Here is an 18404-nt window from a genome sequence, read left to right as displayed (position 1 = left end):
AGTAGCTCAGTCATAGATGAATGGAGCGTGGACTGGTGGCTGGAGGGGTGCCAGTTCATCTCCTGGGCACTGCCAAGGTGATGTTGAGCCAGGCACCGGACCCCCAACTGCTCGGGGCGCCGGTCCCTGGCAGCCCCCTCGCTCTAACATCCCTCCATTAATTGCATGTATAAAGGTCCTGTCTGTGCATGTGTGTGTGTTTCGGGCCTGTGTGTGTGTGTGTGTGTGTAACATGAAAAAAATAATAATAATAGAGTGAAAATTTAATTTCCCCATTGTGGGACAAATAAAGGAATTCTTCTTCTTCTTCTTGTGTAAAAGTGCACATTTTTTCATAGCTTGCTAGTTAATTAATTTAAGGTAAAGAAGAACAATGAGATAAAAGGATAAAAACACAACAGGAAGGCTATAAAAATGAGTTTTGTGGGATTCATGTTGGGTTTTTCTGTTTTTGTCTGTGTTTTTCTTTGTTATTTCACCCTAAAGCTGATGTACTGCACATGTGTTTACCTGTTTCTGTGTTGTGGTCCGCAAAAATCAATAAAAAAACTTGGAAAAAAGGGAGGGAAAGAGGGAAGAGTTTTAAGCAGTGATTTAAAAGAGGACAGTGAATCAGCTTTCATCATCAGCGTGCGTCGTTCACACACTTTCATCTGAAGAAACAAAACGTATTCTGGCTCTCTGACCTGTTAAAGGTGCTTTACGTGAGTTTTTTCTTTTCTTGCCACTTTCTGCTTCGACTCCACTGCATTTACAGTATCTGACAGCTGCAATTACGCTCCGATCTAAGGTGTTTACACAAAACACATGTAGTTTCTAAAACACGATGGTTTGTTGAAGATTAAACTTCATATAAGCCGACATGTTCAGCTGCAATGATCATCTTACTCAACGTTTGTTTTGGTTGTTTTCAGCTTCTCAAATGTGAGGATTTTTCTGCATCAAGTACTACTCTTAATACTTTGAGTACATTTTTACTGATTAAACTTTCACTTGTGTAACATTTTCAGAGTTAAAGGACTTCTGCCTCCAAACATGCAACAGCGTTCAACACTGCTGATAAAACTGCTGTTTCATTACATCAGAAAAAGTTCAGACTGTACCGCACAAAAAGCAAACGTGTGTGCAGTGTCGTGAGTCCATGGGTGCAAATATATTACGAGAAGCGTGTGCATGTTTTATTTTCTAGGAGACGGAATAATCTCTGCACTGAAAGGAAGAAAAGTGGCACTTTATTCTAAAGAAAAAGTTGGTTTAAAACAGATTGTTCTAGGAAAGCAAAGGAAGAAGTGAAAATAAAAAGAAGAAAAACTGATTAAACTTGTATTTTACGGAGCATATTTTCCCAACCCACGTGTCCACACATCCCTCTGCTGCTGAAGACAACATGATTCATACTCTTCAAGGCGACAGGACACATTGTATAAATAGAAAATATTTATTTGTGGTGCATAAATACAGTGGTGTTTACATGGTCCGTCGATAAAGTTGACCAGAGGTAGAAAGAAAGTACCAATAATACGAATCAACCTTCAGTTCTGTGCGGTGCAGAAAGTTTTCAGGTCGATTAAAACACACTGTACAAAAACTCTATTACAGGTAAAAGAAATGTTCAAAGAAAAATCCAAAACGTTGAAATAATTTCAGGGCAACATTCATTTGTGGTTGTGTTTAGTGTTCATGAACGTAATGTTTAAAAAAACAACAAAAGAAAAGTACAAATATAAGTTTCTCAGTTAATTTTACTCCAAATATCAAAAGTAAAAGTCCGCACTGTGCAGACTGGTCACTTCCAGAGTGTCATGCTATTAAACTTGGATGATTTGTGATGTGTGAGCAGCATTTTAATGGTGCAGTGGAGATAAGACTTGATTCTTTTTAATCTTTAAAACATAAAAATTGTAACATTTAAATCCCAGGGACTGCAGATGTAAATTAGCTTCTATTTTCTGGTACAAATACTCATTTTAAACTATGTAACCAATGAATTTTGTACACGGTCCCTGAAACAAATAAACGAAATCAACTAAACTAATCTGAAACAACTGCCAGATGAATGTTGTGAAGTATAAAGTAGCATAACATTTAACTACTCAAGTAAAAAACACCTCAGCATTGTACTAAAGACAGGAGGCTACTTGAGAAAAAATATAAATTACATTTATTACATTACATTTTAATGGAAACTATTACATTCAAAACACCTGATAACATCCACATCTGCATGAGTTTGTAAAAAAAACACTCATTCCCTGCTGGAGTTTGTGGAAACTTCTGTAAAATGCACACTGGAGAGAAAATCAGACCATTATTGATTAAAAAATAAAGGATTTGTTGTTGTTTTTTTTAACAAACATGACAAAAATAAATCTGCTCCTGTCCACGTCCCCCCAGGCTCGGACGCTAACAGTTGTCTCTTTGCATCATGGACAGAAAGAAATTGCACACACTGGCCCACGAGCCGCTGCAGTTCTCTTCAGCCGTTTTCCGGTGGTTCGCGCGCCCTGTGCACGCGGTCGGTCCCGCCGTAGCAGCAGCGGTGGAGTTGGAGCGAGGCGGTGTCTGCGTCTCCTCCTCTCCGCCGGACTGAGCGGAGGACACGGAGCTGGAGATGTCCAGCTTGAAGTGCGCGTCTCGGGGCGCGCGCTTACACATGCCAGCCCTCACCAGCGCGCGGTCGTCCTTGCACACTTTGCCTTGCAGCCTTTTGAGCGCGCGGGCCACCTGTTTCCAGAAGCCCTTGGTGTCGGACTGGTAGCCCGGGCAGCTCTGAGGTTTGGCGTCGTACCTACACTGCAGGTCGGTGACTCCGCCTTTGACGCGCGCCTCCCGGTCCTCGCACTTGACCGACAGTCTGACCGTGGCCCCGACGTCTTTTGCCTCCCACGTGCACTGCATCTTGTCCTTAATGGAGAACTTTCCCCGGCCCCTCACTGCAGGCTTGCCCCCGCCCATCAGTGCTCTGCCGGAGGCCCTGGAGCCTGTTTGGCCCCTGCCTCGGTACGAATTGCGCATACCGGAGGACAGAGAGACCTGCTGCCCGAGGAAGACCAACATCAACAAGGGAGCGAAAGTCTTCAGCAGCAACATCTTTTCTTTTAGCGGACAATTTATCACCTGAAATGAGAGTTCAGAGCCTCAGTGATGGAAACAATCAGGTCACCCGGTACAAAGTAGTGTTTAAAATGAGTAATAGGCTGCTCACAGCAAAATATCGAAACGTATTTAAGACACACAGAAATAAACAAACCAACAGTTTATTGTAGATTGGCAAAAAAAAAAGAAGTTTCCCCAACCGAGAAAGGTTTTACGCCAATGTGGTAACTCTATTACGCGCCTAAAAGATGCGATTAAATTAGAGTTCCTGAGGCTGCAGTGACTTCAGACTCCAGTGGAAAGTAACGAGGCCGTACTTCGGTCTTCTACACACTCGGTACATTCAAGAAAGTCGCATGAATCGACTCCAACTCACCGAAAATGACGAGTGTCGCTGCGCGTAAAGCTGCTTCTTGTGGCGCTCTGTGGTCTCGCACATGGCTTTCATACATAGATGCTGCGGCACGCCCACCATTCCCGCCCAGCACACTCACACACACACACACACACACACACACACACACACACACACACACACACACACACACGCACACACACACACACACACACACACACACACACACACAACCACACACCTCCAGAGTAGTTTCTTTGGAAGATGACTTTCGTGTCCAAACTGAACTCCCGCCTTCAACATTTACAGTTTAACTCCAGATCAAAGACGCAGTGATGGTGGATCTGCGTGTCTGTGCACAGTGACTTTATTCTTCATAACTTTAATAAGCCCGGTGACCAAAATATGACCGCACCTCACACACGCACACGTGCGCACGGACATTCTTGGGGGCTCGACTCCGACTCCGACTTTCCACCAATCCGCTGTCGCACTCAGCCATGAGGAGATCCTCGCTTTTCACTTCAGGCATGTGACTTGTTTTCAAAAGCAGAGACCAAAACATTAACAATACAATCTGCTAATGTAAAGAAAGTATGAGCATCTGTTATAGACTTTGTAATTAAACAAAAACAAATCAAACAAATAAATGCAATTAGTGGCATGAAGTATGCAGTGTTTGTGTGGATGAGTATAAATAAATGTTAAACGTGTGGTTTTGTATTTTAAAAACGTATAATCCTGTAGCCTATAGTATAGATGTATAAACTTAGATCTGATTTTATGCAGTCGTAAACTCTACTAAATTAGAAGGAGATTTTATTCAGCCTTTTGTCTTTTTTTAATCAAATTTTACATTAAATTTATGTCAGAGCCCAGAAAACAAAGTGGCCTGGCCTCTTCTGTTCTATTATTGCAATTTAATATATGTTCTTCATTTAATTCTAACACAATAAACACATAAATAAGAAGGAATTATGACAGCGTGCTGAATTTAACTGCTTTTATTTATGTTTTTATTCAGGTTTTTTAAGGTGTCCTTGGATGTCACGAAAGGCGCCAACAAATAAAATCTATTATTCTATTATTCTATTATTATTATTATTATTATTACTGTTTTTCAACAAACTTAATTAAGATGTACATGTGATCGGCTAAGTTCTCTCCTGACTTTGGGAACAAAACAATCTTTTAAGCCGTTCTCAGTTGTAGTGGAAATAAATGTTCAAATTCACATTTCTTCATTTCTCAGCACTTTTAAGTCGACACAGACGAGAGAAAAGGAAATGTATCTATGAATCCCTTTACAGCAGGTTCCCATCTGCTGAAGATGACGTGATACAAATACAACAGTCACCAAATGGACCTTGAGGTTACTTTTTGTCAGCACATTTAAACAATGTTATCTACCCAACAGTAACACCTACAGTAACACAGTAACACATCTACAGCTCCCTCTCTCCATAAACCCTCCGTTGCTTCCTCCTCCCTCCTTTGATATCCTGACGTTAACTCAGTGAGCGTCTGTATGCACTCAAGCAGAAGTCAGAGCACGTCTGTCTATGTATTCATTTAACAGCACTGCTTGTGTCTGGCTGACTTTCTTTGTACCAAACATATTTCTGACTTTGTTCAACACCTTTAAAACTGTTCTTCCTTCACATGCATGATCTTTTTCAGCAGCTATTAGTCTGACTTCTTATTTTGTCAATGCAACAAAGTGTAAAGATGCCAGGAACCCAAAATACAAGAAAAATAACACACGATGAGTAAACTACAAAACAGTTCGATGTTGTATGAAATATTGTTTCACTCTTTATACTCACAAATACAGCTGAAAATTGAAACTAACCAGACTATTGACAAGTTTAGTTTAGTTTATTTTGTTTATTTATTTCACGGATCATGTACAAAATAGTGTAAAAAGGTGATTTGTACCAGATTCTAGCTAAAAGCTCATTTCCATCTGCAGTCCCTGGAAACATGAAGCGTAAAGAAATGTTTGATGGTCGGCAGACGTCTCTACATCAGTGGCGCTCCAAGTTTTCATGATCGAGCACTAAAATAGGGAGAAGACAGATGACTGAAGGCTATGACTGAATAATCGCTTACTTGAGCTATCAACAACACTAGCATTTATGACAGAGCATAATTCCTGTGACGTTCGCCAGCTGCCTCTGTTCAGGGCCGTGTCCAGACTTTCTGACTGGGGTGGCCCAAGCAGGGCACCGACTGATGCAGGGGTGGCTTGTAGTTTGTGCGTTCACACACACGTCGTTATAACATTAACCTCTTAAGGGGCCTTCACATGATGAGCGTTTTGCACTGGGCTCACCGCAAGGTTGGGTCTGGTTCTTAATCTGACAACGTAATCTCATCAAGGTACATTGTCATCATTCGTTGGCTATCGCACGAATAGTTCAACACAAAATTTTTATATCTTACAAAGCGACGAACGGAAGCTGACCAGGAGATGGCGATGGACCAGAAGTGGACCGCGTCAGTTGCTTTGGGTGTCAGCATGAGGAATGAGATTGGTTTAGATGAGCGTAAGAATATCAGAGTGAGCCAATCAGAGGCAGTGACATCAGCAGCGAGAGCCTGGTATAATACATAAATAACACATTCAGCACTTTGTATTTCATATTATAAATATGGTGTTTCTGATGCTTAGAAGTGGACCTGCATATCACTTACAGCACACCAGTGGCTCTACGAGGGTAAGTTAATGAATGCACTCCACCCTGTCGTCATGTTTCATTCCTGTAATGACGCAGCTGCTGCAGGCAGGAACACACACACGGTAACAAAGGAACATAAAGACTCGTACGGGCACAAGTCCAGTAATCTCACAAGGAAGTTTATTTATCACTGAGTCACTGTGTTGGAAGTAGTAGTGGATTTACTTTTGAGTAAACAGTAGCAGAGAGCTGTGTGTGTGTGTGTGTGTGTGTGTTTGTGTACGTGTGTGTGTGTGTGTGTGTGTGTGTGTGTGTACGTGTGTGTTCTCTCTGTACTCAGCAGCACCATCTTGTGTTTTTCAGAGGTGCAGCAGCCTCCTCCCCAGCCTACTGTACATATGATCAGTATTTACCATAGACTGTATAGGTGTAGGAGCCAGTTCTGGTTTTACTTTGATGTGTTTTTTGTGTTTTATTTTGGTGGGGTGTGTTTGGTCACTTGTGGGGGAAAAGGGAGTGACGTAAGAAACTGCAGGTCACGGGGGTTATTTGATTGAGCAAGCCACAGGGGGGTGGCTGATGAGGCATTTCTTTTACAGTGACATGTAGTGGAGTTTGAGTTGTTTATGGTAAGAACAAAAAAATCAACTTTGAGTGACACTGGACTTTTGTTTGCACTGGTTTAACTGCAGCGATGCACGCGTCAATATCGTGTATATCAGCTACGGTAGCAGTGACTTTCTTTTCATGGGTTGGAGGAACGGAAATGTTGTGATTGGTTCTGGACAGTCTCTCTCTCTCTCTCTCGCTCCTTTTTAATTGTTGTTTTTGTCTCCCTCTGTCAGTGTTTTTCTGTATGTGCTCTCTTTCGTTTCTCTGGTTTTGAGTTTGGTTTCCTGGCAGGTGATCCTTGTTAACATTGATCACCTGCCACTCTGTATATTAACCCGGTACTGAGCCTCACTCTGTGCCGGATCATACCCTCTACCTACCCTGATGTCTCCCTGTGTACCTGTTCCTCTTGTGTCCATTCATCGTGTCAGTTTGTATCTACTTCTCTTCGTGTTTTTCCGTTGTGTTAGTCCACCTTTTGTAAATAAGTTATATTAATGTGTTAATACCGTCTCCTGAGTTCCGTGTCTGCATTTGGGTCCCCTCCTCCGTGTATTCTCCGTCATCACACATGACAGGAAAGGCCACTTCAGTAGTCTTTACTCAAGTCTCTGCACTATAGTACAATTCTGATGTTGTTGTTTTTACCATTTTATGCTTCTTTATATTTCTACTCCACTACTTTATGGAGAAAAATATTGAATCTAGTTACTTTTCAGAATAATATTTGACATTAAAGGTCCCATATTAGGCTCATTTTCAGGTTCATACTTGTGTTTCGGGTTTTTACAACACGTTCAAAATGCACATTATTTTTCTTATCCCGTCTGTTTTCACCCTCTGTCCAAAACGCTCAGTTTTAGCGCCTCTCTCTTTAAGATCTCCTCTTGATTGGTCACCGTTTCCAGGTCTTCCACATCTGCGCTGTTTGTGTCGCTGCAGAAATGACTTAACAGCATTTTTAAAGTTCTGAACACAGGCTGTTTGCACTTCTCTGCATTGAGCGTTTTTACACTTTCACAGTAATTGTTTATTTAGCACTTCCACCGGCTTTATAATAAAATAACACAAAAGTCTCACTTTCTATAATCTGGGACCAATAAGAAACACGATGAACAATAAAATACAACAGATTGCTAAAGATTAAACCAGTCCAACCAAGCCCTGTTGTGTTTCAGGGGTCAATGAGTTGTTCCCTAAAAACTTATTAGATGGTTTCATTTAAACAAACATTCAGGGCCTTAAGAGTTCAAATATTTCACCAAGATCAGAGGAAAATCCAAAGAATAAAAACTAAAATGTTTGTGTTTTCTTCTTTCCTGCTCCGTTAATCACCTTGTGACCCTTCGGAGGGGGCTCGACCCTTAGGTTTGGACCCACTGGACTAAATATAAAGTATAATACGAATAAAGTAGTTAAAACAAAACTCCACATCTATGAGCAGCAACAGACAAATGCTGCTTATGCACTGATGCTTTAGCAGCATCAATACTAACCCCTTGACTGCAGAACAAGTACATTTAATACTTAAATTTCATAATAAGAGTTTAAATGCAGGACTTTTCCTAGTATTTTAGTATTTTTACATTGTATTATTTTAATTTAAGTTAAGGATCGAAGTGCGCCCCCCCTCCACTGTAATTTGTGAGTTTGAACACACTGTTAAGAGGTTCAAATAAAGGGATTTGCAGCCTCCATCTTCATCCACGGTGTGTGTTTGTGTTAAGATCGGCGCCGCTGCTACACACACACACACACACACACACACACACACACACACACACACACACACACACACACACACACACACACACACACACACACGTTTCCTCTCACACAGACCTCCTCTGTTCCTGCACACGGTAGCTCTTAAGACTCAATTCATCAGCTCATACAAAGAAGTGTTTAGCTCTGCTCAGGCGCCCCCTGTGACTGAGACTCATTATCTTTAGTGCGGTCTGTGTCTGTCCGTCAACAACTTCCTCAGCAGCCAGACTGCAGACGTGTTGTTACAGCTGGCGAGGAACAGAAACAAGCACTCCTTTTTGAATGAATGAGTGTGGAAACGTGCAGCGGACGAAACAAGAAGAAGAAGAAGAAGAATAGAGGTCTCCACTCTGACTTTATTCTCTTTACCTTCACATGTTGTTGGTGTGACACGAGGAGATAATTTTACATCATATACAAACAAAATCACATGCCTGCCATATTTATCCTGTTGCCTTGCTGTGTGTTTTACAGATTTAAAAAAAAAGACATACATGGCAGCACAAGCAGTCATCCCCTAACCGTAAACAGGTGTGGGTCAAATGTTTTGTGGCCCGGCCCGTAAGATGCTGCAGTGGCGGGAGTCGGACCTCACAAGGCGACAGAATCAGTTCTGACGCTGGTGTTTGCAACCTGAAACCGACAGAAAAAAAGGGATTTTGTAATTAATATAAGCCAGGTAGTTTCTGTTGTGAATGCACAGAGATGAAGTCCTCCATAAACTATGATGATGAATGAATGAATGAATGAACATTTGGCATGAAATCACTTCCCTCCCTCCCGAGGATCTGTGCAGTGGTTCCCAGTTCAATTAATCTGCACCAAAACAATCTGTCACACTTTAATTCATAGTTTTCCAGCCTTATTTTACCATTTTACTGTTTCTTATTCATTGTATTGTTTTGTATGAATGTCTCTCACTGCGAGCCAAATTTACCTGCGGCTACAAATAAAGAAATCTAATCTAATCTCTTCTACCTCTCACTAAACTTGATCTCTAACTGGATTTGACTTCATTTTTCGCTCACCTGTGACTGCGGTCTCGCCTCAGTTTTGGAACCAGCTGATGAAGTAGGTGCAGACGCCGTGGAAGCTCTTCCAGCAGTACTCGTTGGCGATGCGGGAGGCTTTGGAGTCAGGCTGCTCTGTGGGACGATTAGTGGTCTTCCCGGGCTTGGGGGTGGCTTTCTTGGTCTGGGGTCCCTTGCCTGGCTGGGGCTTGACGGGCTGCTGCTGGGGCTTGACAGGTTTAGGAGTAGTGACGGGCTTGTTCTGGGCTGGCACCACTGGTTTACGCGGCTCCTGGACGGGCTTGGAGGGCTTGGGGGTGGTGGTCTTGGGCCAGGAGGCCAGGAAGGTCATCTGGGCCTCGTCTGGGTATTTCTTGCACATTGCTGGGCGATAGATTTTGGGTCCCTGGCAGGCGTGGCTCAGCTTCCTCATGTCCCACATCATCTGGGTGAAGTAGTGGCGAGGGTTGAGGTTGTAGGCGCGGCACAGGTTGGGTTTTCCCTGGAAGTCGCAGTAGTAGGAGCGTCCCGGGGTCTGACCCTGGCTTGGACCTTTGCAGGTGACACGCAGGCGAGTATAGTCCCCGGCTCCAGACACCACCATGGTACAGGTGTCTTTGGTCTTGGTGCTGAATCTGATGGGCTCATCCCAGACGCTGCGTTGCTGCTGCTGCTGCTGCTGTTGCTGCTGCTGCTGCTGCTGCTGCTGCTGCTGCTGCTGCTGCTTGTTGACGTTGCTGCTGTTGCTGGTCTGAGCTGACACACAAACAGCTGCTGCTAGAAACAGCAGCGCCACTCTCATCCTGGCTCCCATGGCTGCGTTCGGTGTGCTGATGTTGGATGGGTGAAGGTATGGGATGATGTGGAAGGTTGGAGTGTGCAAGGGTGGAAAGCATCTGAGTGAGACTTTATAAGGCTGAAGCTCACAAAGAAGGTATTATTCAGGTGAGTTGGAGGTCTCAAACTCCGCCTCCGGCACTGACCCCCCTCCCTCTCTCCCTTACACACACACACACACACGCACGCACACACACACACACACACACACAAACACACACACACACACTGCGACCACATGAATCCTGTGTGGTATGTTCAAAACTAAAAAAAGTGATGGATGGAAGGAGGGGGAGAACATAAACTGAGGAAAAGGGGTGAGGGGAAGGGGTCAGCAGGTCTGTGGGAGCAGGAAGGCGCTGAAGGACGTTACACACATTAAGCCAAATGCTGTGAAAAAGAGTTGCGAGACATTATATAATCTAACATAAGAGGTGCTTTGACTATTGATGAGGAGGATAGGACTGGGGGTCCAGGGCAGAATTGCAGCCTGAAGTTGTTTGCTGAAAGTCGATCTGTGAACGTGTAATAATCAAAACCTCATCGTGCTCTTTGTCTCTGCACTGCCAACAGAGCTGCACAAACAGATACCGTCTTTACAAACTTTACAAACACTGCCTTATTTTATGCTCTGGTGGAAACACAGAGGAAATTATAAACTGATGTATGAAAATACTTCCATGTAAATGAAGAACAGAGCATTTTAAAGATGATTCTTACAACCTTAAAGGTGTAGTCCGTAAGACTGTCATCTAGTTAATTGTCTGTTAAGTTTCTATCTTTCAAAGAGTGAGTTAAAACCAAGATGATTGATCATATCCCTCACTAACTAAAGCGCTTGTCTTTGCTGCTTTGCCGAGAAATACGATCTGGGTATCTTTGGCAACTTTCCCGTGCTAAAATCAAATGTTAATGACCTGGACAGTTGGTTGAGTTTTTTACGTCGCGGGCCTTCTCTCTTCGGCCGCATCGTGCAGGTTAGAGCTGACAATCTGCTGACGTCATACAGTAAAACTGTTTGGTTTCTAAAGGAACTCTGGGAGATGAGGTCCCAGAGGCGCCTGCAATGACATCTTACCACCAAAGCGGCCGCTAGAAACAACAAATCTCAATTCTTACGGATTACAACTTCATAGCTAAAGTTTGATGGCATTGCTAAAGCAAAGAGCCCAGGAGTCTCTGACGCAGTGTCAATAACTGCTTGTGAACTCTGATCGAACCGTGAAACTCTGCAGCACTGATAAAAAATTAATCCACATTCTGTTACTGTCTTGGCTATTTCTCGCAGAAGGTGTGAAACACATTTTAATGTAGTGTTAAGTTCTAAAACAAGAGAGTTTGTCTGGACGGTCAGCTGGTGGGTGGTTCTTGGTACTTGGTCACAAACTTTCTCATTTTATAACTCAATGATATGTTTCTCAAAACACTTCCCGCAAGAAATACAGTCACAGAATCTTGATTCATATTTGATCAGCGCCGCAACGTTTCACAGTTGGATCCGAGTTCACAGGAGTCATCAGCTGTTTCCATTCAAATGTCAAGTTCATTTTAAGTGAACTTTTAAAACATCGCAAAAAAAGACATTCGAATAAGGTGCGTTTCTATCAACTATCTTAGAGAGAATAAACTAGATTTGCTGTGTAGTTTTGTCAGAAGTTGGCTACACATGGTTTTAATCCTCCAGTAAACAGAGTAGAAGAAATGCTAACAGAAAACAAAACAAGTCAACTGAGCAAGTTTTAATTGTCCCTCATGGCAGCTACCCGGAGACGAAGACACATCACGAGAATATTCAAGAAGATGCTGAGAGCAGAAACAGCTGCTCAGTTCTGTGAGTTAAGTTTGCTACAAAAATATGCATCAAAATACATTAATGAAACACGGCTATTGGCACTGCATAAAATACTGCTCGGCTCTGACTGGTTGTTTTAGGATGGGTAAATCTTACATAACTATGGCTAGCACATAGTTAGCCTAGCTTACCATAGCACTGTCAAGACTGAACACTAGTCTGGCTCTGTCCAAAGGAGGCAATCTGCCAACCAGCAGCTCTAAAACTCACCGATTAACTAAGATTATATCTTGTTTATTTAATGCGTACATAAAGTTGTGATTTCATGATGAGTAGCAGTGACCTCCCGCAGACATAACTCTCCATAAAACCACAACCCGTTTATTTTTTACCCTTAAGTTTTTGGTGCAGATTAAAAAAAAGACATATAACATGTAGGTTTATGAGTTTTAGAGATGCTGGCAGATGAACTTCTTTTAAACCTTTGGACAGAGGCAGGCTAGCTGTTTCCTCCTCCCTCCCGTCTCCATCCCTATGTTCCCCAAGTCCCAGCATTTTGTTAAGACCAGAGCTTACGGTTAGGGTCAGGGTGAGAGTCAGGGTTAGAGGGTAGTGTTAGAGTCTACATAGGCATATTTACCGGGGAATTTGGCACTGATTGTGGAAAAAATAACAACAAAGTGAGGAACATAGGACCCGGGGAACATATGAACCCCTCCCCTGACTGCTGCCGACTGTACTTTACATGTAGATTTACATGTACCGGAGAGATATGAGGATTTTCACGATCTTCTCACGTAACTCTAGGTGGTAAAAGCAAATAGGTACAGCAGCAAATACTAAAACTGACCGAGTGAAACAGAGATGCTGAAGTCAGCAGGTAAGAAACAAAATGCAACTAAAGGTGAAATTATACACTGAAATTAGCGACTGAGTTAAAGACAGACCCAAAAGTCTAAATATGAATAAATACAATGGCACAGCTCAGTATCACTCCATTGACTGGACTGGTATTGAGTTGAAAACCAGGCCTGACAGCACGGTACATTGAGTTTTAACTTATGAAACTAAACAGAAGAACAGACGTGGGCTTTGAGGAGACATATTCCATATGTACCGGCTGGCTTGGACACAGAGCGGAAGAACACTGTATGTATAACGTGCTGCCGCGTACAAAGTCACATGTGTGTACAAAATGCACATATGCCCTCAGTACATTCAAGAAGTTTTGTTTTTATAGCCCTCAATCTGGTGCAGGAAGAGAAAACGTTCCCCTGTAAGAGACACCGGGAATTCAAAGTAAACACGTGAAGTTAGGTGTGTGTATATGCTGCCTGGACCAGATGTTTCTCTAAATTAGATTAGTGTAGTCCTCTTCTGATAGGATGCAACAGCGTCACGCCACCTCAATAACCGCTGCCCACCCCCCTGCTGCAAACCTGTCAACCCCCCTGAAACAAACGTGTGTGTGTGTGTGTGTGTGTGTGCATGTATTCAGCACATGTCACATGAATGTTCTCTGTGTGTTTAGGCAGACAGACTAAGTTGTTTTCTTAGGGGTGTGGATGTCTAACCCTTCTGTACATGTGCTCTACTCAAATCAAGTGTTTCTTTTTTCACTCCTCCCTGCAGCTCAGGGTGCATGTATAGTATAAAAGCACACTTAAAAGGTAATTTGGGTGATTTATAACCTTCAAAAGAACAAAAATATCAGTTTCCTTAATAGGAGATGTAGCAGGAGATGTCCATCCACTTCATGTTTCAAGTGTTTATGGAAGAAAAACACGGCAGACACTTATAAGACTGAAGTTTTTATTCATAGATATGCGCCCTCAGCACAAACTCCAGCTGTATTGTAATAGTTTTTGTCTGTGTGTTCCTCAACCAGGCCTCTGACACCACAAAGGCTTCTGGGAGTTGTATTTCTCAAACCACAGCATGGTGAAGAGAAAAAAACCCTCTGACAACACAAGCAAACTAGTGGTCACTAATGGTCTGGCGAGAAATGCCTAAGACACAATATCTTTCTTTTGTAGGATGTAAATTAACTCTGGACTGATCTCTTAATGTCTCCAGGATTTTAATCATTTAGATCCGTACAGAACTGCAAGGTTTATCATTCAGTGTTAAAAGGCATTTTGGGAAATGCTCTCTTTTGCTTTCTTGCCCAGAAGATCATTAGCACTCTCACGTCTGCTGACATGAAGCTACAGCATAGTGACCTGACTCTCGCCAGATGACTTTCCTTCCGCCTTGCTTCCGTCGTCACTCCGCCTTGCTACCCTCGACCATCTGAATTCGCTCCATGGGAAAGTGATTTCAGGGTCCGCAAAAAATGGTCAGACCAATCAAGTCCCCTGGGTGGGTTTTTATAAATGTGACGTAGCAGAGAAACGACTGTGGCGGCTTGCATTGAGGCAGCAGACGTTAACATCTATGCTGCTATTTCATCCGTGTTTGAGCAAATATTTCTATTTTAAACAACACCGGAGAACGGCTCTGAAGGCTTTTGGTGGTGCAAACGATGTCGGCTGTTCTGTTTGGCTTTTCCCTGCGTTGCTCTCATCAGCGTCACAGATTGGTTTCGATGTGAGTGGTTCAAGTAGCACGTGAATAAAGATGATGGACAAGTGGTCTATCCAGTCATATGCAAGGATTTTTGATAAGGCTCCTGAAATCGCTTCCCTGTCGGGCGATCGCAGGTGGAAGAGGGAAGCAAGGCGGGACCAATTTCCACTCGCGAGAGTCAGGTTAGCAGCACAGAGCTTTGCAAAAAAAACCAGAGGGAACAAAATCATACCAGCACCACTGAAGCTCAATAATTAACAAAAGCAGATTAAACTCATAACTCTGTGAAACAGTCAAGTTGCAGTTTACATCAAAACTGTCCAGACTGACATAATGTATGTAGTGAAGACTTTGACGAAATTTACTTAAAGGTATGAAGTGTATTTTCTTTTTCTGATCAAACGTCTCCGCTTCTGTTCCTGAGTTACGCGGTTGAAACATTATGATGTCACATTGAAGTTGACCTTTGACCGTTGGATATAAAATGTCATCACTTCATCATTTTAAACCTATTAGACCTTTGTGTGAAATGTCTTCATAATTAACTGTGGACAAAATGCGTTTTGTGAGGTCACATTGACCTCTGACCTCAAAAATCATCATCCTTGATTCCAAGTGAACATTTGTGCCACAGTTGAAGAAAACCCCTTAAGAGGTTGCTGAGATATCACGTTCAATGGGATAGACGTACGGACACACAGACAACTTGAAACAGTGCCTCTGTCCATGGCTGTTGCCGGGGCGGACACATGAAAACGACTCTGAGAAGTCTGACCAAAGAAAAGTCCGGTGTATTAACTCCTGTCAGACGATCTTTTTCAGCCATGCTAGTGGCTTTTGTTGCTCTGACATTTTATACAGAAACTTAAGTTTGGTGATTTTTTGTTTAGCATTTTAAGTGAAATGTCTTGAAAACTATTTAATGGACGTCCATGAAATTTGCTATTTACAGTGTCCAGAGAATGAATTGCAATAACTTTGGTGATCACGTGATTTTTCATTTAGCGATATCATCAGGTAAAACATTTTTATTTGTTCCAGTACTTTCTACTTTGCTACAAATACTTTCTTTAGTCCAAATTAGCTAATTTTAGCATGATAACATGTTGAAACTAAAATAGTGAACATGGTAAACATCAGCATATTAGCATGCAGACGTTAGCATTTAGCTCAAAGCACAACAGGTAGCATGGCTGTACTCTTGCCTCACTTTGTTTTTGTCTTCATGCAAAACTAATCGAACAGACTGGTATTTAACAAGAAGACATGGGTGGTATCTTCTTATCTAACCGTCAACAAGAAAGCAAATAAGCGTATTTCCCAAAATGTCGACCTTTCCCTAATTTCCTGTCGGATGCAACGTGTTGAGTCAAAATGGTGCAAGCTACATTATAAATATTGACAAAGAAAGAAAAGAGCTACTTCTACAAAAAAGAAAAAAGACTTACTTCTTATAAAACAAACATTAACAAAAATATATAAAACTTTCAAAAGTTTTGAAAGCGTAAAAAATGTACACTTGTGTCACCATGTTAAAACTGATAACATAAGAACAAACAAATGTATCGTCTACAGTCGATGTAAACTAGCTATGCGGAAACATCGCTCTGGTAGTTGTAGTAGTCTGAGACACTAAAGGACGGCTGTGGTTCTGATGTGTACGTGAGAACACTTGATAAATTACAGTTGGCTGGCATCTGAGGTCCATGTCAAATGGCGTGAAGGGGTACTGGGGGGTGGGACGCCCTCACCACACAGTTCCTGATGGTTGTTGTTCTTCGCTTTGGTCCTTGGAAGTGTTACAAGATCTATATGGGTGAGCTGGAGAGTCCAGGGATCCTGCAATAAGAAAGGTCACGTCAGAAATGACCTGGAGTCGTCACTGTGTGTTTTCTTTTTCATGATGAGATGTGTTTGAGAAGACAGGAGAGATGACTTACCTCGATATAAAATATCAGTTCCAGCTCTCTTGCCCGCTGTGGGAAAAGAGAAAAGCCAAAATAAAAGCATTAGCAGGAGAACATTTTGTAACTTATAAACTGCCACTGCCATTTCTGTGATAAGATTGTAGAGGGATGGAGGAAACAAAGTACAGATGTAGATGTAGAGTTACGCTTCTGTTGCTTATTGGTGAAGTGGATGATGCCTTTTTAGTTACTAAAGATAACACCATATCATGTATTAAATAAACCGTGTCATTCCCTCCCTGTTCCCGACCGTGTCTCACTTTCTAAACCATTCAGGCTCCCATTGTTTTCAAACTGAGGCAAAAGCATGTTTGTGCAAATATAAACCAATATGAGTAGAAATGATCTTGTGAAAATCTACAAATATACAAGGAGGTCAATGGAGGAAGAAGAATATTTATTTTAGGGATAGAGCTATGATACGGCCCAAAAAAATCCGGTTTGGGCAGAGAATCGAAGTTCTTTTCCCCACAATTGTTTTAATCAAAGGCACAAGATGGCAGCCTGATGTCGGCACACCAAATCAGAAATGCGAGTTAGTCTGGATCCTCTCACTTCATTTGCGATTTCCAAGGGCTGTAGAACAAAATGCCTCTGAAATTGGACAGACCTACATCAAATCACGGCAAAGGAAAATGTGACGCAGACATGAGCTGTGATGGTGCATCAGTGTGTGTGAATGAGAGTTTCTGTTTCTGCCATCCTGGTTGTTTTAAAAGATGCCTCCACAACGCTCATCTTTAGTAAACTCTGTTCATGCTCACCATGGTGTCCATAGCACGTGGGAGCTCGAGCCCATAATGGCCTCATCACGTATTTTGTGTGGAGAGCGAAGGGGTTGCAAAGTTGTCGGCCACTGTACCAAAACCAAGCTCCCACCACAGCAACTTCCTGGTTGATTCAATATGGAAGTGCCAAAAACTGCAGTTCTCCGAGTGTCAACTAGAGGCAGTTTGCACAATAGAGCAGTTTCTCATTGACCCCCATGTTAAAAAGGCCGTTTTCACAGCATAATTAAACCTTAATAAGGCCTGGTACAAAAAAAACATTCTAGTCTGTATGTTTAGCTCATATCTCCATGACGTGGAGGTGAATATTTTTGTACCAGGCTAATTTTTATTTTATTAGAGGTTAAAGTTTATGAATAATTAGAGGCACGGCCTCTTGAGTGACAGTTAGCCTCTGGCCCTCAATTCTCCTCGCAGGTATACGTCAATCAGATGGACGTATCTCCCTCCCCCCAACGTCACATACATGACCTTTTTTGGTAAGAGGAAATGAGGCAGAGGCAACTTCTGACAAGATGGCGACTCCTGTAGGCGAGGACGACTGGATCAAGTTGAGACAAAGGACCTCGACGGAGATGCTACGTCCATTTTTTATACAGTCTGTGATAAAAACTCACCCCTTATGAGATAAAATGTTGTGATTGGCTTGCCTGGGGTGGTATCATCAACAAGATGGTATCCTCTATCCATCAATACTTTTCTTTGCAAAACATTTACTTGAAATCTTGCAAAAATATCAGGATAATCAGATATTCCATCAAGAAAGAATGTTAAGGATTAACTGACATTACAGGACACGATGTTTTATGTTTAAGTATTTGCTCCATTTCCTACATGACTTCAGATTTACACACAACAGCACGTCAAGTAAACAAATGACCACTTTAAAACCACAAATTGCTTGTTCTCCCTGCAGGACGTCCAAGGACAA

At 42.3% G+C, this 18404-nt stretch overlaps 2 protein-coding genes across 2 annotated transcripts; both read right to left on the bottom strand.

The window, feature by feature from the left end:
• Positions 1-2403: 2403 nt before the first annotated feature.
• LOC310960668 (fibroblast growth factor-binding protein 1-like) lies at positions 2404-3090 on the bottom strand (the record flags this gene model as incomplete). Its single annotated transcript, XM_083932425.1, has 1 exon — positions 2404-3090. One exon carries the CDS (start codon positions 3088-3090, stop codon positions 2404-2406), a length of 687 nt encoding a protein of 228 aa, XP_083788551.1.
• Positions 3091-8847: 5757 nt separating this feature from the next.
• fgfbp2b (fibroblast growth factor binding protein 2b) lies at positions 8848-10378 on the bottom strand. The gene is made up of 2 exons (XM_083924195.1): positions 9540-10378; positions 8848-9144 (listed from the first exon to the last, which is right to left on the bottom strand). Exon 1 carries the CDS (start codon positions 10333-10335, stop codon positions 9559-9561), a length of 777 nt encoding a protein of 258 aa, XP_083780321.1. The 5' UTR covers positions 10336-10378; the 3' UTR covers positions 8848-9144; positions 9540-9558.
• Between the last annotated feature and the right edge of the window lie 8026 nt (positions 10379-18404).

This window comes from Echiichthys vipera (assembly GCF_963691815.1).
Source record: "Echiichthys vipera genome assembly, chromosome: 2".
Classification (NCBI taxonomy): Eukaryota; Metazoa; Chordata; class Actinopteri; order Perciformes; family Trachinidae; genus Echiichthys; species Echiichthys vipera.
The sequence above is the reverse complement of the archived record's forward strand: the minus strand, read 5'-3'. Positions and strand labels throughout refer to the sequence as shown.